This window comes from Cervus elaphus, chromosome 29, assembly GCF_910594005.1.
Source record: "Cervus elaphus chromosome 29, mCerEla1.1, whole genome shotgun sequence".
In the NCBI taxonomy this organism is placed as follows: domain Eukaryota; kingdom Metazoa; phylum Chordata; class Mammalia; order Artiodactyla; family Cervidae; genus Cervus; species Cervus elaphus.
The window spans coordinates 62853177-62875397 of NC_057843.1; the positions used below are offsets into that span (position 1 = coordinate 62853177).

A 22221-nucleotide genomic window follows, 5' to 3' on the forward strand; every position below is an offset into this window, starting at 1 on the left:
AAAACTGATCTTTTCCAGTCCTGTGGCCACCTCTGAGTTTTCCAAACTTGCTGGCATATTGAGTGCAGCACTTTCACAGCATCATCTTTTAGGATTTGAAATAGCTCTACTGGAATTCCATCACCTCCACTAGCTTTGTTCATAGTGATACTTCCTAAGACCCACTTGACTTCACATTCCAGGATGTCTGGCTGTAGGTGAGTGATCACACCATCGTGATTATGTAGGTCGTGAAGATCTTTTTTATACAGTTCTTCTGTGCATTCTTGCCGCCTCTTAATATCTTCTGCTTCTGTTAGGTCCATACCATTTCTGCCCTTTATTGTGCTCATCTTTGCATGAAATGTTCCCATGGCATCTCTAATTTTCTTGAAGAGGTCTCTAGTCTTTCCCATTCTGTTGTTTTCCTCTATTTCTTTGCAGTAATTGCAGAGGAAGGCTTTCTTATCTCTCCTTTCTATTCTTTGGAACTCTGCATTCAGATGGGTATATCTTTCCTTTTCTCCTTTGCCTTTAGCTTCTCTTTTCTCTTCCTTTGTAAGGCCTCATATGACAACCATTTTGCCTTTTTGCATTTCTTTTTCTTGAGCATGGCATCAAAAAAATCAAGCAGTCATCTCACTGTTGCTTTTCAATGAATGAAAGTATTTTTTTTTTTATGACCCCCTTCCCTGTTGACCAAGATAATTTCTAAAGATTCCAGTTATTCCTGCCCCCGTCGCCTCAGTTGAAACATTCACGTCTGGGGCCTGCCGTGCAAGCAGCACGACCTCCCGTGGAGGGGACAAAGCCCTTGCTCTTGGCCAAGTAACTCATTTTGGCCACTGGCATGTGGGCAGAAGGAACCTGTGCCACATCTGAGTAGAAGCTGCCAACGCCATAGCAAGGTTCTGCCAAATGCTGCTTTCTCTCTGCAGTGAGGCAGCGGGTAGGGCTGTGTATTAGCCTTGGTGCTGCTTGAATGAATGCCTGGAACACAAAGAAATGAAAGCCAGATGGCCTAGGGCCAGATCAAGAAACAAACCCTACTTGTTACTCATGAAACTTGGCCGTTGTTTATGTCCAGAAAATAACCCAGCAGAAGCTAACACACACACGCTGTGTGGGCGAGTGCACTGGGACACCTGAGGCTTGCTGACGCATTTGCATCGCACAGCAGTGGGTGTTCATTCAATAGAAGACCCTGCAGTCGGCCTGTAGTAGAGGTTAGGGTCATGCACAGTTGGTGGGCAGTCGCCATTCAACTAGTTTATCATTCCAGCTCCATCACTTGAAGAAAATATAGATATTTCATCTCACAGATTCAAAAGACAATGACTGCTTTGAAGGAATTAATAGTAGTTTTAGAAAATGATAGGCTTCCCAGGTGGCTCAGTGGTAAAGAATCCATCTACCAGTGCAGGAGACATGGGTTTGATCCCTGGGTCAGGAAGATCCCCTGGAGTGGGCAATCGACTCTAATATTCTTGCCTGGAGAAATCCCATGGACAAAGGATCCTGGAAGGCTGCAGTTCATTGGGTCACAAAGAGTTGAACACAAACATGACTGAGCATGCACGCATGTCATGTGGTGATCCTGGAATACATTGTATCTTATTTGGAAAGAAAAACAGAAAATGTAAAAATGACATAAAATGAAAAACACACTTCCCGCAACCAAAAATGAAGGTTAATATTTAAGAATATTTCTTGCCACTCTTGTCCATCTTTATCCAATGTTTGAATATGAACAAATGCACTTTAATGTAATGCTTCTATAAACTTTTATTCTCTGAATTTTCATGTTTTATTAATACTTAAATTGTTATTTTTAAAGACTGTCAGTATATTTTTTTAAATAGTCTGCCAAGAATATTATAGATAATGGCAATATATGAAAATGAGAATAAGTTTTTATTTTTATAACTTGCATCTTTGGAAAATACCTGTACTTCTCAGCATCACAAACTATTAATGGGCTAGATGAGGCTAAAATATGTCTGATGCCATGTAATGGGAAATACTTTATGATTTCATGATTGTTCAGGGTCATTCATAGATATTTTATTCTCTTAAGGCCCTAGGACTGAAACAAACCAATGCTGTGTTTTTCAAAGCAAGATGAGTGATCCACTACTGTTTTCACTTTACCCCTTCATTCTGATTTCTTTCTTTGCTTCCCCCCCACTTTTTTGCACCTTTTTGACTAAACTGAGTGATGAGAAAGTGAAGTATATCCCTGGCACTGTGCACAGAGGCCATAGTAATCCTAACTGAACATAATCGTTTTTGTTATTACATAAATAAATACCAGACAGGCCAGTCCACGACTGATGCACCAGACACAAGGATCCTCTGCAACCACAAAATTTACTCAACAAGACGCTCTTCCAGCTGACATGGGTAGCACCTTCTTATAGACAGGCATGACCAACATACCACGTAACCTAACTGCCTGCTTAGAAGCCCCGAGACATGTCCACATCTGTCCTTCACCTCTCTCTCTCTGTGTCCCCTGTGGTGCATTCTGCATTGGTCAACCAACTAGGTGACCTCGGTGGGCTTCAGTGAGTTCTTGGTGGTCTGTGGAAGGTGGCCCACGGTGTACATCATACTGTTTTCAAGTGCTGGCTCTGTTGCGGTGTTAACAAGGTTTGTAGGAATTTGTTTTAACCCATTTTGTTTACCTCCAGGTGCTGGATTAAATGATGGGCAGTGGCATTCTGTGTCCTTATCTGCAAGAGGGAATCACCTGAGTGTGATGGTGGATGGTGAGGCAGCCTCCATGGCCCATTCCTTGCGTGGGCAGATTGAGTCAGGCGACACCTACTATCTGGGGGGTAAGTGAAAGGGACTGGGCTGCACTGGCAATCAAGCCATCTCTATCTTTCCTGCTCCTGCCTTCTACGGCAACTCATAGTTTTACATGAAAGTTAATAGTGAAGAATGGTTTTTCTCTTTTAGTTATAGTCATTGGGAATTTTGAGTGATCAAAGATGATAAATTGTGGTCTAAAAATGAAAGTCGGATAGATGGCTTTGTTTAAAAGTGCACATCATAAGGTTGGTTTTAAATTCGGCATCTGTTTTCAACTACGGTTGCACATTGCAATCACCTGGAAGGATTCAAAATGCTGATGCCTGGCTGCATCCCCGGAAGTTCTGATTTAACTGGTTCCATGCTGTGTGCTTCTGCTTAGCTGCTCAGGTGGATTCTTTACCTGCAATGTGGTCTGAGCCACCAGGGAAGCCCAAGAATACTGGAGTGGGTAGCCTATCCCTTCTCCAGGGGAACTTCTTGACCAAGGAATTGAACTGGGGTCTCCTGCATTGCAGGCGAGTTCTTTACCAGCTGAGCTACTAGGGAAGCCTGACCTGGACAACAGGTTTTTGAATACTCTCTGGTGATTCTATGTGAAGACAATACTGAGGGTCATTGCTCTCTATTTCTTACCTTTAATACCTTGCCATCAGGAATTTTCCTAATGCCAAATGATGGTTATGATCTTTCCTTCAGCTTTTATGTGCCAGGTTTTTTGCTGCATGTGGGTGTTCGTCTGTCTATTGGCTTCTTTTCTGCCTGGAGCCTGGTTGCTCAAAGTGTGGTCCATGGACCAACAGTATCAGCACCACCGGAAGCTCTTAGAAATGCAGATGCACCATCGGGACTTCCTGAACCAGATCTGCATTTCACCAAGATCCCCGGGAGGTCCGCTGCATTTTAAATTTAAGAAACTTGAACTTCCCTGGTGGTCCAGTGGTTGGGATTCTGCCAATGCAGGGGACACGGGTTTAATCCCTGGAATGGGAAGATTCCACATGCTAAGGCAGCTAAGCCCATGCACACAAATGCTGAAGCCCAAGGCCCTAGAGCCCATGCGCCCCAACCAGAGAAGCCACCCCAGTGAAAAGCCCGCATACCACACCCAGAGGGCAGCCCCTGCTCACTGCAACTAGCAAAACCAATGTGCTGCAACGAAGACCCAGCACAGCCAAAAATAAATAAGTAAATAAATAATTTTTTAAAAAGATATCTATTCCCACTGCCTAATACAGAAGGGCATCATTATATACAGCAGACGAAGAGATAAATTCAATGGCTGTTAATATGTCACGCATGGGTGTTCAGTCGTGTCCTACTCTTTGCGACCTCATGGACCATACCCCCTGTCTCCTCTGTCCGTGGGATTTCCCAGGCAAGAGTACTTGAGTGGGTGGCCGTGCCCTCCTCCAGGGGATCTTCCCGATCCAGGCATTGAGTCCGCGTTTCCTGCATTTCCTGCATCTGCTGCACTGCAGAAGGAGTCTTTACTGCTGAGCCACAGGAGAAGCCCATGAATATGTCACTTATTGCTTAGTGATGGATTTTACCAGGACATCACCAGTCCATCTCCTTGGGATGTAGTCAGTGGGTGTTTTGCCTGCTTAGTGAACCTTGATTGAGTCCATCCAGGATCTTTTCCAGCAGGGAGGGGGAACCTCTGAGGGTAATAAATCTCCATCCCTGGAGCATTCAAGTGAAAAATCCTCAGCCACTGGAAGCTTAGAACTGTCAATAGTAAGACTTATTTTTAATCTTGGCTTGAAGCCCTCTCTGACATTATTGCTGTTTTGCATTTTATACTTTTTTTTTTCTAAAATAAGTTTGGAATCATGGTGGAGATAGCTTGATAGCCCAACAAGAAAGTATAAAATTCTCCCTTGAGAATTGACAGTAAGTACATCAACCATGAATTGGGTTGTTTAATCTTGGAAGTCCCCTAAAGCAAACTTCTTGGGGAAAGGTGGAATTGTGCCAGCAGCTTTAAAAGTTAGGATTGCTTGCTTTTCTTGTTTGCTAAATGTGATGCATTTCTGACCCGGATAGTCTTTTAAACCTTTACACTTAAATGATGCGTTTTATAGCTCGGGAGAGGAACAGATTCCTTCAAAACTAAATAAAGAATTTATCCAAGAACTGTAATTTAAAAGATAAAATATTTTGAAGCACTGAAAGATACAGAAAGAACAATCTGTGTCTACAGTTTAATGACACAAAATAAAATACCTTTAACATTTTGTATTAAAAAGTAAAAGAAAAATACTTTTCTTTCATATTGAACATACTGCATACCCAGAATGCACAGCTACTTGAGAGTAGGTGCTTTCCATAAATATTTACATACTGATGCAACATGAGTCAGTTGTTACTGTGAAATAGATCTTATGCACACACTTTAAAAAGACTATAATAGTTCATAAAAAGAATATATATGGGTGCATCCTCTTGTCTACAAAATTAACCTCTACAACGCTCGTGGCTTCTGTTGCTCCTCTAGACTTTCATTCCCCTAGTTACGCATTGCGCTGCTTTTTAAAGCCAGTCTTTGCATACTGCTTTTTCATAATCTATCATATATGCAGGTAACTGTAAGCAATAAACCGTCTTGTGTTGCCTTGCTTTTAACTTTTTGAAGAAGATAAACCTGCATTCATTCTTCTGTGACTTGCTTTTTCTGTTCTACATTAGTTTTTGAAATCCAGCCATGTGGCTATGAATAGCTGACTTTAATTAATTTTCATGGATGTGTGGCTTTTTGATGCATATTGTACCATATTTTACTTATCCATTTTACCATTTTATGTTGATGGACATTTTGATTGTGCCCATTTTTATTTTAAAAATGCTATAAATATCAGTGCAGCCGCTAAGAGACATCTTGCCAGTGATTTTTAAGTTTTTCCTTATGCATAAACTATCTGACTGCTAATAAGTACAGTTAATTTAGTGAAACAGCATTCGGTACTGTGGTTTTAGTGGCATGCTCCAATGGTTAAGATGAACGAATGCTCAAGAACCCACAGTTGTCACACTGGCTGTGCATGTACACCTGGCCGTTGGCTTCGTTACTATCTGTTTAAGGATCCGAGAGAGCTGGAGGAAATGTGTTGAAAAAGGTATAATAAGCCTTTCTTATGTATTTTCATAAAATTGTGTTGATATACAGAGAACTGTCTTGTTAATATGATTTCCAAGAAGAAACAGTCTCCCTAAGACGAGTGGAATTGAGAAGTTTAAACATCCCACGAGATGGCATAATGACGTTTCTTCATTACAACTTTCCTATTTTCTAATGCAATTCTGTGGTAGCATTGAGTGGCAAGAATAGGACTTGCAACCACAGCACTTTCTTCCTAAATAGTGTATAAATTTAGAGTAGCCTCTGTAAGCATCGCTATAAATATCTAGTTGATTCCTACAGAACAGTTTCAGATACTGATTCAAATGAAGTTAGTCAACTGTATATCTTACACCAACATAACAGCATCTTTTTTTCCTAGAGAAAGAATATATACTACTTTTAAAATTCAAGTAAAGCCTTTGCCAGATTAAAACAAACAAGTAAAACCAAAATGGACTAATTTACTGATGTTAAGATACTATTTTTACTCAAGGAAAACCAGGAGAGGCAGGTCTAGGACTAGTGAGCATGGAGTTCTGATTCTCAGTAGACTTATTATGTTCACAGTTTTTATGCACATATAGAACCTTTGCTCACGGTTTCCATATTTGTCTCCGTGATATGCCGGACTTTCCAGTGCTGTTCTGGGTAAAGTAGGGTAGGTCAGCTACAGCTTGAGCTCTGCTCCTGAAAACTCTGGTGTCCAAAGAGTAGCCTCGGTCAGTATCTGTTCACTCATCTTCTTGCTCAGTGTCTGTCAGTACCAGAATATGTATGATGTTGACAAAGAAGTGAAGTTCATCCACTCTATGATCTGTAGCAATATTGGGGCTAATAAAGTCAGTGTTCCTGGTTCATCTAGGTGAAAACCAGTTAATGATATTTGACTTTTCAAGGAAAACAATACTCCCTGTTCTGAAATACTACCTGACCAGGTTTCCTTCCCACTACTGTTTTTCCTGATGGACAGTCAACTGCAAGTTTCCAATTATCATCATATGGTCAGTCGAATTTTGTTGGGATGCTTCCCCGTGAAAGCAGACTAGTATGGCTTGCTATTAGAGTTTTTTTTTTTCTCTCTAATTGAAGGATAATTGCTTTACAGTATTGTGTCAGTTTCAGCCAAACATCAACATTTTTTGTGTTGTTCATTCGCTAAGTCATGTCCGACTCTTTGCGGCCTCCTGGACTGCAACATACTAGGCTTCCCTGTCCTCCATTATCTCCCAGAGCTTGCTCAAACTCATGTCCATTGATTTGGTCATGCCATCCAACCATCCTGTCCTCTATTGTCCCCTTCTCTCCCTGCTCTCAATCTTTTCCTGCATCAGGATCTTTTCTAATCAGTTGGCTCTTCGTATCAGGTGGCCAGAGTATTGGAACTTCAACGTGAGTCTTTCCAATGGACATTCAGGGTAGATTTCCTTTAGGACTGACCAGTTTGGTCTCCTGCTACACAAGGGACTCTCAAGAGTCTTCTTCAGCACTATAATTTAAAGGGATCAATTCTTTGGGGCTCAGACTTCTTTATGGTCCAACTCTCACATCCATATATGACTACTGAAAAAATCATAGCTCTGACTATATGGACCTTTGTCAACAAAGTGATGTCTCTGCTTTATAATACACTATATCGGTTTGTCATAGCTTTTCTTCCAAGGAGCAAGCATCTTTTAATTTCATGGCTGCAGTCACTGTCCACAGTGATTTTGGAACCCAAGAAAATAAAATTAATAAAATCTGTCACTGTTTCCATTTTTCCCCATTCTATTTCCCATTAAGTGATGGGACCAGATGCCATGATCTTAGTTTTTGGAATGTTGAGTTTTAGCCAGCTTTTTCACTCTCCTCCATATAGTTAGGGTGACCATATAATTTCAGGACACTTTAGCAATGAAAGAGGTGATTTCAGTGATTATTGCAGGACAGCAGCCTAAACCAAGGCTCTCTGGCCACCTGGAAGTCTCTATTCCATCTTGGCCTGGCAATCTCAGAGCACACTATCTTACAGTAAAAAGGGTCATCTATATAATGGCAATATTTCTAAAAGTCTCATCAGAACTCTGTGATCTAAGTATCACTATTTTAAATTGTACACACCCTCCTGGGTGTCTTTTCTGGGCTGTGCTGGGTCCTTGCTGAGGCATTCAGACTTTCTATAGCTGTGGCACCCAGGCTTACTTGCCCCGCCGCATGTGGGATCTTAGTTCTCTGGCCAGAGATCGAACCCACACCCCCTGCACTGGAAGGCGAATTTTTAATCACTGGACCACCAGGGAAGTCAGAAGGTATCCCTTTTTCCTTTTTGCCTTTTCTTAGTCTGAGCTTTTTTTGTAATTTTCCTCCAACAGCAGTTTCACTAATAGTCCATTGTACATTGGTGCCTGCTTTTAGGGGTAGTGGAAAGTAAAGCTTTAATAAATTCCCTTCTATTGAATCTTTGTACTGCTCAATAGCATACTTGCATTACAGAGTTGGGGAATATTAAGTTACGTTCAAAATCCCCCGAGTGTCCTTCTGTGAAACATTAGCAGGCCAGTGAGCCTATGACAAGTCTAATGAAGTCTCATCTGAGGACCCATTCTGGTGTATTGACATAAAGGACAATTTATTTGTCATCCTCAGAGGTACTTAAATTTCTGAGTCCCTCGGTCGTGATGGATATCTTTCATTAATTTACCAGTAACTACTCATTGTGCACCTCACTGTCTGTCCCAAATCAGGTCAGTGATGAATGGCCCGCTAGGGCTTCGGGACAACCATCGGTACGGAAAGGTGTCTCCTGCCCCAAGCTTCTCCCGGGCTGCGGTGCCCTTACTTCCTGACTTTTATATCACACCTGGAGAACAGAGCACTCATTGGTTTGACCTTTCCTTCTTCGAAGTTTCACTTTCAGAAAGTTTTCCTTGTGACTAGTGGGTATGTTTTCCTTTGTCCTAACAGGTGTAGTTAGATCCTGTGATGTGTTCCGGATGAGTTTGAGGATGGCAGTCTGGAGAAAAGGAAGAAAAGAGAAAAGGACTAACTGGGATTCCATAAAATTATTTATTGACTTCATGTTTCCTGTGTTTTATCCTAACATTCTTAGTTACGAAGTGCAGTGAGGAAAAGCCACCTAGAGTATACAGGGGCTTCCTAGGCGGCTTAGCAGTAAAGAGCCTGTCTGCAGTGCAGGAGTTGTAAGAGACGTGAGTTCGATTCCTGGATCAGGAAGGTCCCCTGGAGGAGGGCGTGGCAGCCCACTCCAGTACTCTTGCTTGGAGAACCCCACAGAGAGAGGATCCTGGCAGGCTGTGGTCCATGGGGTCTCGGAGCTGGCCGTGACTGAAGCGACTTAGCCCAGCACGCCACAGAGCACAGAGCATGTAAAGGTATCCCAGGTTTCCTCCAAGTAGACCCGGTCCTTCAGAGATTCTCTGATACGTGAAAGGTGTGTGTTTTCACACAAGACAAGAAAATGGTAAAGGAAAGCTGCAGACTTAAACAGTTCTTTATGATACAACATTAAAATTGAAATGTCAAAGTCCCTTTGAGGTTAATTTCTGAGGTTTCATTGTGCCTTTAATGGTTTCACCCTGATGCAGTCCTTGGTTTGTTTTGAATTCTATTTGTCAGAAATACAAACTATTAAAGCCTCAGTCACTGAAAGAAAAGTATAGAAAAGCTGTGTGTATTTTATGAAAATTCTCAGGTAGAAAGCTAGCATCCATTATGCAGGAATGAGAAGAGGCTCTGTCTTCAGTTCTTGCTCTTTGAAAGTACACCAGCAATTTCAAGACTCAAGTCCAAAGAGAGATGAATGAAAAACACAGAAGTACAATGAGCAAAATCTTTACTTTATGAAATTACTTATTCCATCTGATTTAAAAAATAAGAATCTTATAAAATAACCCCAAACTGTAAATATTAACATAAGAATTTCTGAATATTAAAATTATTGGAAAATACAAAGCAAAATAGTTAAAATAGTTCTATAAGTGATATAAATGAAACATGGTAAGGCAAAGCATAAATAAAATAGATAAATTTCAAAGCACAAAATTTGCTTGACAATTTTTGGAAATTATTACAATGTTAATCATTTAGTATATTGTCCTTGTTTCATATTTGCAGATGAAAATAAAGTGTTCAATACAGTAAACACTTCGAGCTTTTTTCCTCTGTAGAGTTGTAGCTTTCATTCCGTAGGAAGCTGCCTCTGCATGGGAGATTTGCATGTGAGTGTGTTAGTAGGGGTAATTCTTTGATACAGCACCTGGAAGGCTGGAAGAGTAACTGTGATGGGCAGAGAGACAAGCTGAACTGCAGGGCAGTTGCGGTGAAGCCTCTGAAGAGCCCAGGGGGTTCTCTGAAGCGGGCATGCACGTTAAGGACGTCCCCGTTGAGAAAATGTTGTGCAGCCACTGTGTTGCATCACTCCATTGCATCCTCGGGCACTGTTGTTCCTGAGGACAGACACAGCCTTGTGAGAGCTAGCTCCCTGCAGCCCAGCTGCTCCTGGGGAGGGCCTCAGTCTTGGTTAGAGGGGAGTAATGGGACCTGGGCTCTCTACAGCAGGTTTCTCCAAATTGCTGCCTTTTACGGAAGCATTTCACGGTGACAGCATCCTCTTAGCCTAACTTTCCCCATCTTCTCCTACATTGTCAGTCTTGCAGTAGGCAAACCTAAGAACCTGTGCTTTCTTTAGGAGACAATTCAGGGCAGGGCGAGAGGGCACTCAAAACCCTGCTGGCCTTACAAGTGGAGAAGAAGGTGGCTCTGGACCCCACTTGCTTTGATTTTGATTTTAAAGTCTTGTCCTTGTTCATAATCATTCTAAGAGCATTATCTCTTGGGACACCCAGGAGGATAAAACAAAACTACTCTGTAGGAATTGTGGTTGGTAACTGTACAGCAAACCAATTAATGGCTGTAACAGAACTTGTAAATTTGACTCTTATTATTGGAATTAATCAAACATCATTTCTTGATTCCACAGAACATTGTGTTACTTGTTTTCTCCATTATTCACAATGCTGTGTAGTTATGAGATATTGTTAATTTGTTTGTGTATTCATGTTGAAATATATTTGACTAAAATGCCTAATTAAGAAAAGAAAAGTAAGTATAAATTGCTATTAGACCAGTTATTATCAAAAGTGTTTTTATACTTTTCAAAAGTGTGAATGCACACATGTGGATATTTAACCATATTTAGATGAATCAAGGGTATCCAGGTCAATTCTCAATTTAAGATTATTTTTAAGCATTTTAAATTTATTAAGTCCTCTTATGCCTATAATTTTTTTCCCCTGTTTCTGCTCTCACATGCCTTTAGTTCATCTAGTTTAACGTCATACTAAAAGGAGTGATGTCTTAAATGTGCTTTCAAAAAAAAAATCAGACTGCTTAAATTAAAAGTGCAGTAACTCTATTTGTCATATTTCACATCGTCCCTTCCTCTCATCTCTCTGTAAGCCTGGCTTTAGTCATTATTTTTACACTTTACCAATACCAACACATTTTATTCTTGTCAGCTCTCTACCACCCTCTCCATGGGTGATGTGACCTTCTCAAATGGTGTTGTTCAGTAACTAAATCATGTCTGACTCTTTGTGACCCCATGAATTCCAGCATGCCAGGCTTCCCTGTCCTTCACTATCTCCCAGAGTTTGCTCAAACTCATGTACTGATTCGGTGACACCATCCAACCATCTCATCCTCTGTTGTCCCCCTCTCCTCTTGCCCTCAGTCTTGCCCAGAATCAGGATCTTTTCCAATGAGTCAGTTCTTCAAATCAAGTGGCCTAAGAATTGGCACTTCAGCATCAGTCCTTCCAATGAATATTCAGGGTTGATTTGCTCTAGGATTGACTGGTTTGGTCTCCTTGATGTCCAAGGAGCTCTCAAGAGTCTTTTCCAGCACAACAATTTGAAAGCACCAGTTCTTCGCTTCTTGGCCTTTTTATGGTCCAACTCTCACATCTGTACATGACTACTGGACAGACTATAGCTTTGACTAAACGGACCTTTGCTGGCAAAGTAATGTGTCTGCTTTTTAATATGCTGTCTAGGTTTGCCATAGCTTTTCTTGCTTCAGGTGTCTACTAGCAAATGGAGGTAGCAAATGAGAAATACTGTACAATATTTTTTCATAACTGTTTGTTTTCTCCTGTGTCTCCGTGTTCATTCAGGCTGTCCTGACAACAGCAGCTCTCACCCTGGGTGTGCTGTTTCCGCGGGTGGATTTCAGGGCTGCCTGAGGCTCATTTCCATTGGCGACGAAGCAGTGGATCCCATCTCCGTTCAGCAGGGGACGCTAGGGAGTTTCCGTGACCTCCAGATAGACACCTGTGGCCTCACAGATAGGTAGGCAGCCTCCCGTCAGCGTGCCTGTTTTCAGGGTGTTTTTTGTTTGTTTGTTAATTTTTAATTGGAGGGTATTTGTTTTACAATGTTGTGCTGGCCTCTGCCATACAACAGTGTGAACCAGCCAGAAGTATCGTGTCCCTCCCTCTTGGACCTCACGCCTTCCCCCACCGCATCCTGCCCCTCGGGGTGGTCACTGGGCACCAGCTCGGGCTGCCTGCATCATCTGGCAGATTCCCACTGGCTGCCTCTTAATATTTTATGTATGGTAATGTCTATGTTTCAATGCTACTCTCTCAGTTCGTCCCACCCCCTGCTGTTTTCAATTTTTGATAGTAGATTAGAAACAAATAAAAAAGAGCGTCTTCTTGCCCTTTCTCCATTCCCAGTATTCCATTCCATGGGGGAAAATTATATTTATACAGAAAACAAAAATGACAACCTTTAAGTAATCATTTCTTTCCAATGATACTTTTTTAGAAGACACACTGTTGTGAATTTTCCTTGTATATGCCTCCAGGCTACTTAATTCATACAGAATACTATTGATGCTGTTATAATTATTGATGACTATATACTTTAAAAATGTCTAACACTTCAGAGAGCAGACTAGAATATTCTAAAGCTATCATGGAGGACCCAGAAATCAAAATTCTATGTGGTTAGCTGCATTCACCTTACATCCTCTATTCTACAGGAAAAATGAAAAGTAACTCTTTGATAAAAGTTGAAGCTTTAGGGATTTCTAGTGATGTTGTAAACACAGCAAAGAGTGGAGAGGATTCAGTCGCCACATACTGAGCGTAGATAAGATACTGGGGAAGATAAGAAAGGCAAAGCTTTAAAACAATAGCATATTAACATTTCTAAGCATTGCAACTTTACCAAAGTTATTTGTTAGCCATACTATCAGACTTTTAAGTAATTTTGGCTAAAAGGGATGGCTTAATCATCACACATGCACCTTTTTTCTGTGCCAATATGTCTGACTTCTCTGCAATAGCAGTGCATTAAATTTGTGTTGAACAAATGTACACACCCCAGACATCCCCACACGTCCACACATAGGGCACTTTTCAAATGTTCACACTGCACAGAGTCCTTTGTGGAGTAAATCTAATCCAAATTTAACACTAATTGAAATTCCCTGTCATCACCAATTAACTACAAGTTACAGTGCAATTTAGCAATGTATGAGGAGATCACAAATTCCCAGTATGTAAAATACTGACTCACAAGAACTTGGCACTTTAATGCAAATGCCCATGGTTGTATGTTCACATTCTATTCATTTGTAGTGGAAAAATTATTTAAATACTTCAGACAAAACTCTCAATACTAATTTTCAGATTATAAAAAAACAATTGGCATAGAAACTATAGCATCATCTGTAAGTTTTAATTGCAGTCATCTCTGGAATCTTGAGTCTTGGGAGAGGGTTAGAAATGTTCTTTTGGACGTAGAGTGCTGCCCTCACCCATGGGGATGACCTAGTAGGGCAAGAGGGTGAGAGGTCAAGTTCACAGGCAGTGGCAGGGTTGTCTCTTCAGTCAGGAAGCTCAGAGAAAGTTATTTTAGGGCCTGGAGAATTCCATCCCAGCATATGTTGCAATCACAATATTTTTCTCACATAATGGTGGTCCCTTTGTGCATAAAAATTTCTTGTCCAAAAATAAAAAAGCAAACAAACAAACATATCTATGTTGTGTGTGACCAGAATAGAAAATAGAAACATTTTCCACATCACATTTTAAGATTTTCAGATATATGTACTAATCTATGGAGACGTCTGTAGTGTTAAGCTATTTTCCATACAATTCAGGTTCATGGCAACTCTGTAAGTGGATATAAAAATAGCTGTTGGCACTTTGGATGGCCTATATAGTCACTAATTCTAATTTTTTATGGCTTAACATCTAAAGACATGTCCTTATTCTCCATTCTTCTTATTACTAAAAATGTTCATTTTCCTCAGCCCTTTAGTCCATACCTACAAACTGCATGTCCAATGTACCATGAAATAGATTCCCTTAAAAGCGCAGCGAAGCAGACACCCCCGCCCGGGCTCTTTGGGCGCTGTGCACTGCCCGGCCATGCGCCTTGCCCACCGCTCGGCCTGCCCCGAGCAAGTCCTCATGTGCTCAAGTGAAGCTGAGCTTTATTATTAAAATGCAGCTAGCTTTATGACTTCTATCCATCAGGCACAGGAATTAATAATTCATAGCAGCATTCCTCCGCACACTGCAATGCTGCAGAGATGTCTGAAGTCCAAGGGGTGCTTGGAAAACCTTCCTGAGCCTCTCAGGACCTGTGCTCATGACACTCTGCCTTCCTGTGGTTCTGCTGTCACCTCACAGGGAAGGGCTCCCTGTCCTTCGGGACGAGGCTGGGGGGTAAGGACAGCAGTGAGGAGGGATCGCGCCTTACACTCTTTGGGTTTTGGCCATTAGGATTTCATGTTGTGTAACTCAGGCTACGTAGCCCTTATCAGGTTCCTCTTAGGCTCAAGCATTTGCCATCCCCAGCCATGGACTGTGTTGATGGGGTCACTTTTTCCAGTTCCACTGCTTTTGATCTAACATTAACCATCTAGATGCTAAATGCAAAATTGTGAAACATACATCTTGTTTTTTTTTAAATAAATAATACATTTAAAAGAAAATTAATTACCACAAACTCAAAGATTTTGTTTTTGAAAAAATCTTATACCCAAATAATTTTAGGTAACCCTATAATATTCTTTATCATAGAAGAGTCATCTTCATCCTATTAAAAAGTGTGGAATCTATTGAAGCAAGATTTTAGAGAGTTTCAATTTGTCAAAAGAAAAAAAAAAAAGGCAAGAAGCTGCTTTGTTCAAATGAGGGGCAGAGGGGATGGGCCGAGCTTGGGTCAGGCCACCTCTTCAGCCCCAGAGGATCTGCAGAACACTGTCTGAAATACTGCCCCTCCGGATACTTGGTGACTGTGCTCCTGACTGTCCATTTCTGTAACACTTATTGTAATTTGCTGACTGTCAAGCTGTGGATAAGGGCTTCCCTGGTGGCTCAGTGGTAAAGAATCCACCTGCAATGCAGGAGACCCAGATTGGATCCCAGGGTTCGGGAAGATCCCCTGGAGAAGTAAATGGCAACCCATTTCCAGTATTCTTGCCTGAAAAATTCCATGGACAGAGGAGCCTGGTGGGCTACAGTCCGTGGGGTTGCGAAAGAGTCAGACATGACTGAGCGACTAAGCATACACACACTTTTTTTTTTTTTGAGTAAATTTCATATACTTGCCTGTATTGATTGAGTCCCTTACAATGAACATTTTTAATTAATACACAGAATTTTTTTAGAGCACTTTTAGGCTTGCAGAAAGTATAGAGAGTTCTCCTCTATCTCTTTTTTCCAGCCTCCCTGCACACAGCTTCTGTATTTTTAACATCTTGCATCAGTGTTGTACACTTATTAGAATTGATGAACTGATACTGATACATTCTTGTTAACCAAAGTCCCTACTTTACATGGGCTTCCCAGCTAGTAAAGAATCCACCTGCAATGCGGGAGACCTGGGTTCAGTTCCTGGTTTGGGAAGATCCCCTGGAGAAGGGAAAGGCTACCGTTCCAGTATTCTGGCCTGGAGAATTCCATGGCCTATGGTCCATGGAGTCGCAAAGAGTCGGACACGACTGAGTGACTTTCACATACACACTGATTTACATTATAGTTCATTCTTTGTGTTAGACAGTTCTATGAGGTTTTCCAAATGCATACTGTTATGTCTTCACCATTATGGTATCATGTATAGTAGTTTCACTGCCCTAAAAATCTTACATGCATCATCTATTCAATCATCCCTCCCTTTTCCCAACCTCCGGCCTTGAAATCACTGATCATTTTACTCTCTTCATAGTTGTGCCAATTCCAGGATGTCATGTATGGGAATCATGTGCTCCATACATAGCCTTTCATTTAATAACATGAATTTAAGGTTCTTCCAGGTGTTTAGTGACTGGACAGCTCATTTGTTTTTAGTGCTAAACAATATCATATACCACAAGTTTATCCATTCACCTGAAGCACATCTTGGTTCCTTCCAGGTTTTCAGAGTTAGCAAAGCTACTATAAACATTTACGTGCAGGTTTTTGTATGGAAGTAGGTTTTCAGCTCATCTGAGTAAATACGAGGGAGCGCAATTACTGGATCATATAGTAAGAAGATGTTGAGTTTGTGAAATACTGTCAAACTGCCTTACAGAGTGGCTGTGTCATTTTGCACTCCCACCAGCAATGGATGAGCGCTCCCGCTGTCCTCATCCCTGCCGATATTTGGTGCTGCCAGAGTTTTGGACTTTTGCTTTCCTAACAAGTCTGTAGTGTTATCTCATTGCTTTAATTTGCATTTCTCTACTGACATGTGATGCTGGAGATCTTTCTGTATTTTTATTTGCAGTCTTGGTACCTTCTTTAGTCAGGTGTCTATTCAGATCTTTTGCCCAAGTTTTTAATTGGTTGTGTTCTTATTGCTGAATTTTAAGTGTGTGCGTGGCGTGCTCAGTTGCTGTCGTATCAGATTCTTGCAAACCCATGGACTGTATAGCCTGCCAGACTCCTCTGTCCATGGGATTTTCAAGACAAGAATATTGTAGTGGGTTGCCGTTTCTTTCTCCAGTTCCTCCTGTATTTTATACCCCAATCTTTGTTAGATATATGTTTTACAAAAGTTACCTATTAGTTTATAGCTAATCTTTTCATTCTCTTTGTGTAATTCATAGAAAATATTTTTTTAATTTTACTGAAGTGCAAATTACCATTTTTTTCTTTTGTGGACTGTATCTGAAAAGTCATTGCCAAACCAAGGTCACCTAGATTTTCTCCTATGTTCTATTCTGAGAGCTTAATGGTTTTGCATTTAAAAATTCTGAGATCTAGTCTGAGTTCATTGCTGTGAAGGATGTAAAACCTGTGTTTATATTATTTTTTTTGCATGTGGAGGCCCAGTTGTTTCAGCCGTATTTGTTGGAAAAGTTGTCCTTCCTTCAGTGAATCGCCTTTGCATCTTTGTTGAAGACGAGTGGGTTATGTTCGTGTAACTGTTTCTGGGCCTTCTAGCTGTGCCATCAGCCTGTTTGCTCTTTGCCAGTGCCACATGGCCTTGATTTCCGTAGCTTTATAACAAGTCTTGAAGTTGGGTAATGTTAGTTCTTTGATCTTTTTCATTTTTAATATTCTCTTGGATCTTTTTCTTTTACATATAAACTTTAGATGTTTGTTGACATCCACAAAATTACATGCAGTGATTTTGATCAAGATTCCTCTATAGATCAAATTGGGAATATCTGAAATCTTGACAATTTTGAACCTTACTCTCCATGAACATGGAATATCCCCACTTATTTAGATTATTTTTGTTCATCAAAATCTTATAGTTTTTCTCATATAGATCTGTGTCTTGTTATGTTTGTGTCTAAGTATTCTATTTTTTGATAGTGCTAATGTAAGTGCTCTGTTTTTTATTCTAGATTTCAGTTCGTTGTTCCTTTATAAGAAATAATCCTGCAGCTTTGCTCTCATCACTTACTAGTTTCAGAAGTTTTTTTTTTATTATTTCAGAATTTCTCCATAGAAAATAGTATCATCTGTGAACAAAGATAGTTTAATTTCTTCCTTCCCAGTCTACATATCTTTTATTCCTTTTTTTGTCTGATTGCATCAGCTAAGACTTCCAGCATGATGTTTGAATCAGAGTGGCGAGAGCAGATCTTTGTTTTGCTCCTACACTTAGAAGAAAGCATCTTGTTTGTCTCCAATAATATGATGTTGCTCTAGGGTTTGGAAAGGTTTTTTTTAATCAAGTTGATGAAATTGCTCTCTATTACTAGTTTCCCTAGGTGTTTTGTTGTCATTGTTTTTGTTTTGTTTTTTATCATGAATTGGTGTTAGAGTTTGTCAAATACTTTTTCTGCATCTATTGATGTGAACTTATAGTTTTTCTTCTTTAGCTTATTTGTGTAATAGATTGCATTAATTTTCAAATTATTTTTTTCAGATTTTGGAGCAGCCTTCATACTTGCAATAAATTCTACTTGATTATGTTGTATATGTTTTTATACATTTTTTAATTCAATTTGCTATTACTTTGAGGATAGCATTTATTTTTGATAATGAAAAATTAAATAACCTTCTTACAATTAAAATTTTAATCTTATAAACAAACCTTAAAATCCTACCTTTGATTTTGATAAGTGAGATGTAATAGTGTCCATGAGACGTAAGCGGTTATTTGGTTTACCTGAGTGATTTTGTGGTTTATTCAATTATGTGGGGAAAAATAAAAATAAAGCCCTCAGTCATAAGTGGTGTCTAATTCCTGAGGGCATCCTCAGTCTGACTAAAGTAGATGACATGCAGAATCCCTGGCACTGTGATACTACATGGATAAAAGAAGTGTCTCCGTTTTCCTGCCTTCTTTCCATCTCTTTAAAATGGTTTCTTATGTACTAAGTCAACATGGCAATATATTACAGTGTGGTATACATAATACACCAGCTAGCTTTGGCTGCACAATAGATTATCTTTAAAACTTACTAGCCCCAAACGGCAGCTGTTTGTTTATCTCACAATTCTGTATTTGCTGTGGGCTCTCTCCTGCATCTGTGGTTGCCGGAGGGTTCAGCTGACAGCTGCAAGACTTACAATCCTCCCAGTCGCTTGTCCTGTGGTTTTGAACCCACCGGAGTGACTGGACCATATGAACCAGCCCAGGTTCCTTCATGTGGCTGTGCTTTCAGGGTTCAAAACTCAGCGAGAGAGAAAGCCCATTGCCCAAGCCCTTTTCTAGCCTCTGCTGGGTCAGCTTGCTAATGCCTCATTGATCCAAGCAGGTCACATGCCCCACCCAGATTCAAGATGGAGAGGTAAGCTATACCTTTGATGGAAGTACCTATAGGTCACACTGCAAGGGCATGGAAGCAAGGACAGAAAATGTGCTATTTGTGGCCACTGCAGGCAATTTATATCCTTAGCCATGTATGAAATTAATCTTGCCTTATTTGTGAAAAAGCAAACACGTTTTCTGATATAATGAGATGTGTAGAAAATTTGCCTGTCACAAATACGTGACAGTTGGTAGCATCTAATGGATTTTTTAGTCTGTAATTGATATTACGTTTGGAAATTTCGATGATAGACCCAGCAAGTGTTGTCCATGTTAAGTTTTTCTGGTCAATTCACTGTTGCTATCAATCTTTGATTACATTTCAAGATATAATTTATCACGACCGACTGTGAGAAATAGTGCCGTGTCTGCTTCCCCTAGGTGTCTGCCCAGCTACTGTGAACACGGGGGTGAATGTTCCCAGTCCTGGAGCACCTTCTCCTGCGACTGCGCACACACCGGTTACACGGGCGCCACTTGCCACTCCCGTAAGCCTCGCACTCCTGTGTCCAAGGTTCCATGTGGCTGTTTCCTTTCCATTATTTTGTGTGTTGTGTGTATGTGCATGTCTGTGCAACTCTGTGCTAGAAAGTAACAACAAAAATAACTACTTTAGACAATTTTTGTCTGATTTATTTAATTTACTTTTTACCTCTTATACTTTTTATTTTGCATTATTTCATATGAGTGGTAAGGCAGCTTACAGAAATACGTGGATCCCAGGACGGAAAATATGGTAGGTGAAAGAAAATAAGGATAAGAAAATAAAATATAGTCAAAAGTAAAAATAAAATCTAGAGTTCATGTTTTATAAACAATGTTTATAAAATTAAGCAGGAAGAATCTCAGAAGTGCAGGGTGGAAGCTGCCCTGGCTGGGTTTCTCAGTATCAGTGAGAAGCCAGGTGAACACTCAGGTCCCTTTGCAATCTTGATGTTCCTTGATGATGATGGTGGTGGTGTTGGTGGCGGTGATGATGATGGTTAATATCCTGGAACTTACCACGTACTTGCGTAATTCTAGCTCTCTGCTTATTTCAACTCTTTTAATCCTTGAAACAACTCTAGGAGATAAATGTCCAGTTATCTATATTTTGCACTTGAGAAGCTAAGTTTTTTACCCAATGTCACACTCTCTCTCTCTTTTTTTTTTTTTCCAATGTCACACTCTCAATCACCTCTTATTGGTGTTTCTTTAGTTTAGAACATCAGGCTCGTTTCTGAAGAATTATTCTTTCATCTTTAAAGCTAACAAATCTTTATGGACGACTAATCCATTATCTACAAGCAACTTATGACAGAAAGCCCTGAAATGTCCTTGGTTTTCTAATTATTGGCTGTTGTTTAAGCTTTTGTTTTATTGTTTTCCTTATTTCTTTTTCATTACTGACCCTTCTGAAACCCTTCTCTCATAGCACCCCTCCCTGTTGGTCTTTAGAGAGAGACAGAATGATATGAAAATTCACTCATCTCACCACATCAGTCCCTCCTACTGGGAGAATATATTGCACTGTTAAGAACTCTTCCCTGTGAATTATTTAATTTTATTTCCACATATGGAAGAAAGGCAGAAACTGGATTGACATAAATTTGTCCTTTTGGGAAGTGAATCCCAGGGAGGCAGGCATTGGGGTGAGAACCCTGAGCCCCTACCACTGAAGGTTCTGCAGAGGAAGACAAAGGGAGATGATTCATGCCCTAAATATCCCCTAAACAAGTTCAGCCAGGGCAATCCTACCTGCGACTCAATTTGCTATACTAGTGCCAAGTAAGAATTTGCCAGGGTAACTCTTTATTTGAAAGGACCCAGACATCTGGGAAACCTGAAGCTGAGTGATTTGGCTGAGTCACAGTTTGGAATAGGGTAATCTCTTTCTTAGAGTGTTCTCCATCATACTTATATGAAGCAGATACCAACTGAATATTAATGATTAAGGAGTGATGGCTAAATGCTATCATTAACTGTGATCTAAACATCATTCCAAACAACTCTAAGCATAAAGATTTAAAACGAGCAGATATATATTATGTATTTTATATATATTATACATTCTCTTACACATATGTAAGGTTTTCTGTTTGTGGCCCATGATTTAGTCTAATAATTGAATTGACTTTCTTGGAATTCTGCAATTGATCAGTCACATGAAGATGAGATATTACCAAATCAATGTAAGTGAACACAAGACCATTATTTTGGAGTCTAAGTACACAATTAGTACAAGTGTATGTTCTTGTTTAAAGCAAGTTTTCTCCTAAGTCATTCCTCCACTACTCTTGTTTTCCTAGGCAATTCCAGCCCCAACACAACACAGACACTGTTATCAATCTATGTGTATCCCTCTGGACACTTTCCTAGGTGGTATAATCATGTGTATATATGATAGAAATCTCAACGTGAGTGGCCGAAATGCAAGCATGGTGGAAAAGCAGTCCATATTGCTTTTCCATCAGTGTCTCTGTGTCCACCAGTGTAAATGATGGTAACCATGCCATTGATTTGGGGGCAGTCTAACTTGATACATTTGAAACTTGGCCCTATTTAATAAAAGGATTTTTTCCTTTATAGAATCTCTGGACAAAAAGCATTCCCTTCTTATTCTTGTTCTTTGAGATGAGAGAACAAGAACCCCTAAACTTCTCCCAGGACTTTTCTTGATTATTTGAAATAGGCAAAGTTAGGAATGTAGATAATCCAGTCATTATAGTATGGCATAAAGCCATATCCTCCTAGGATCACTCTAGTTTGTGGATCTTGTCTAATTACCACCTGAGTCTTTCTGTGTGGATGCCAGGTTTGATCCTTAGAGCTGACTTAAAGATCCAGTCCAACTCTGTGCCAGAATTAGCGCCACACTTCCCTCCCAGCAGCCATTAGCAGCTTTTCAGGTTTTCAAAGGGTTTTTCCTGTCAAGGCAAAGGGTGATGCGCAAGAGAGCTGTTACTCGATTGATCATTCATTTAAATGCATGCTGAATATTAATTGAGTTCATCATATGCAGATGCTAATCACTTGCCTTGTAAAACATTCATT

The 22221-nt window shown here is 40.2% G+C and overlaps 1 protein-coding gene across 1 annotated transcript in view; it reads left to right on the plus strand.

The window, feature by feature from the left end:
- The window catches only part of LOC122686232 (contactin-associated protein-like 3), a 226773-nt gene that overhangs the window by 127715 nt on the left and 76837 nt on the right, over positions 1 to 22221 (plus strand). The window contains exons 9-11 of the mRNA XM_043891408.1: positions 2673 to 2819; positions 12093 to 12267; positions 19570 to 19676. Of these exons, the coding sequence (XP_043747343.1) occupies positions 2673 to 2819; positions 12093 to 12267; positions 19570 to 19676 (429 nt within the window). The remainder of the gene's footprint in view (positions 1 to 2672; positions 2820 to 12092; positions 12268 to 19569; positions 19677 to 22221) is intronic.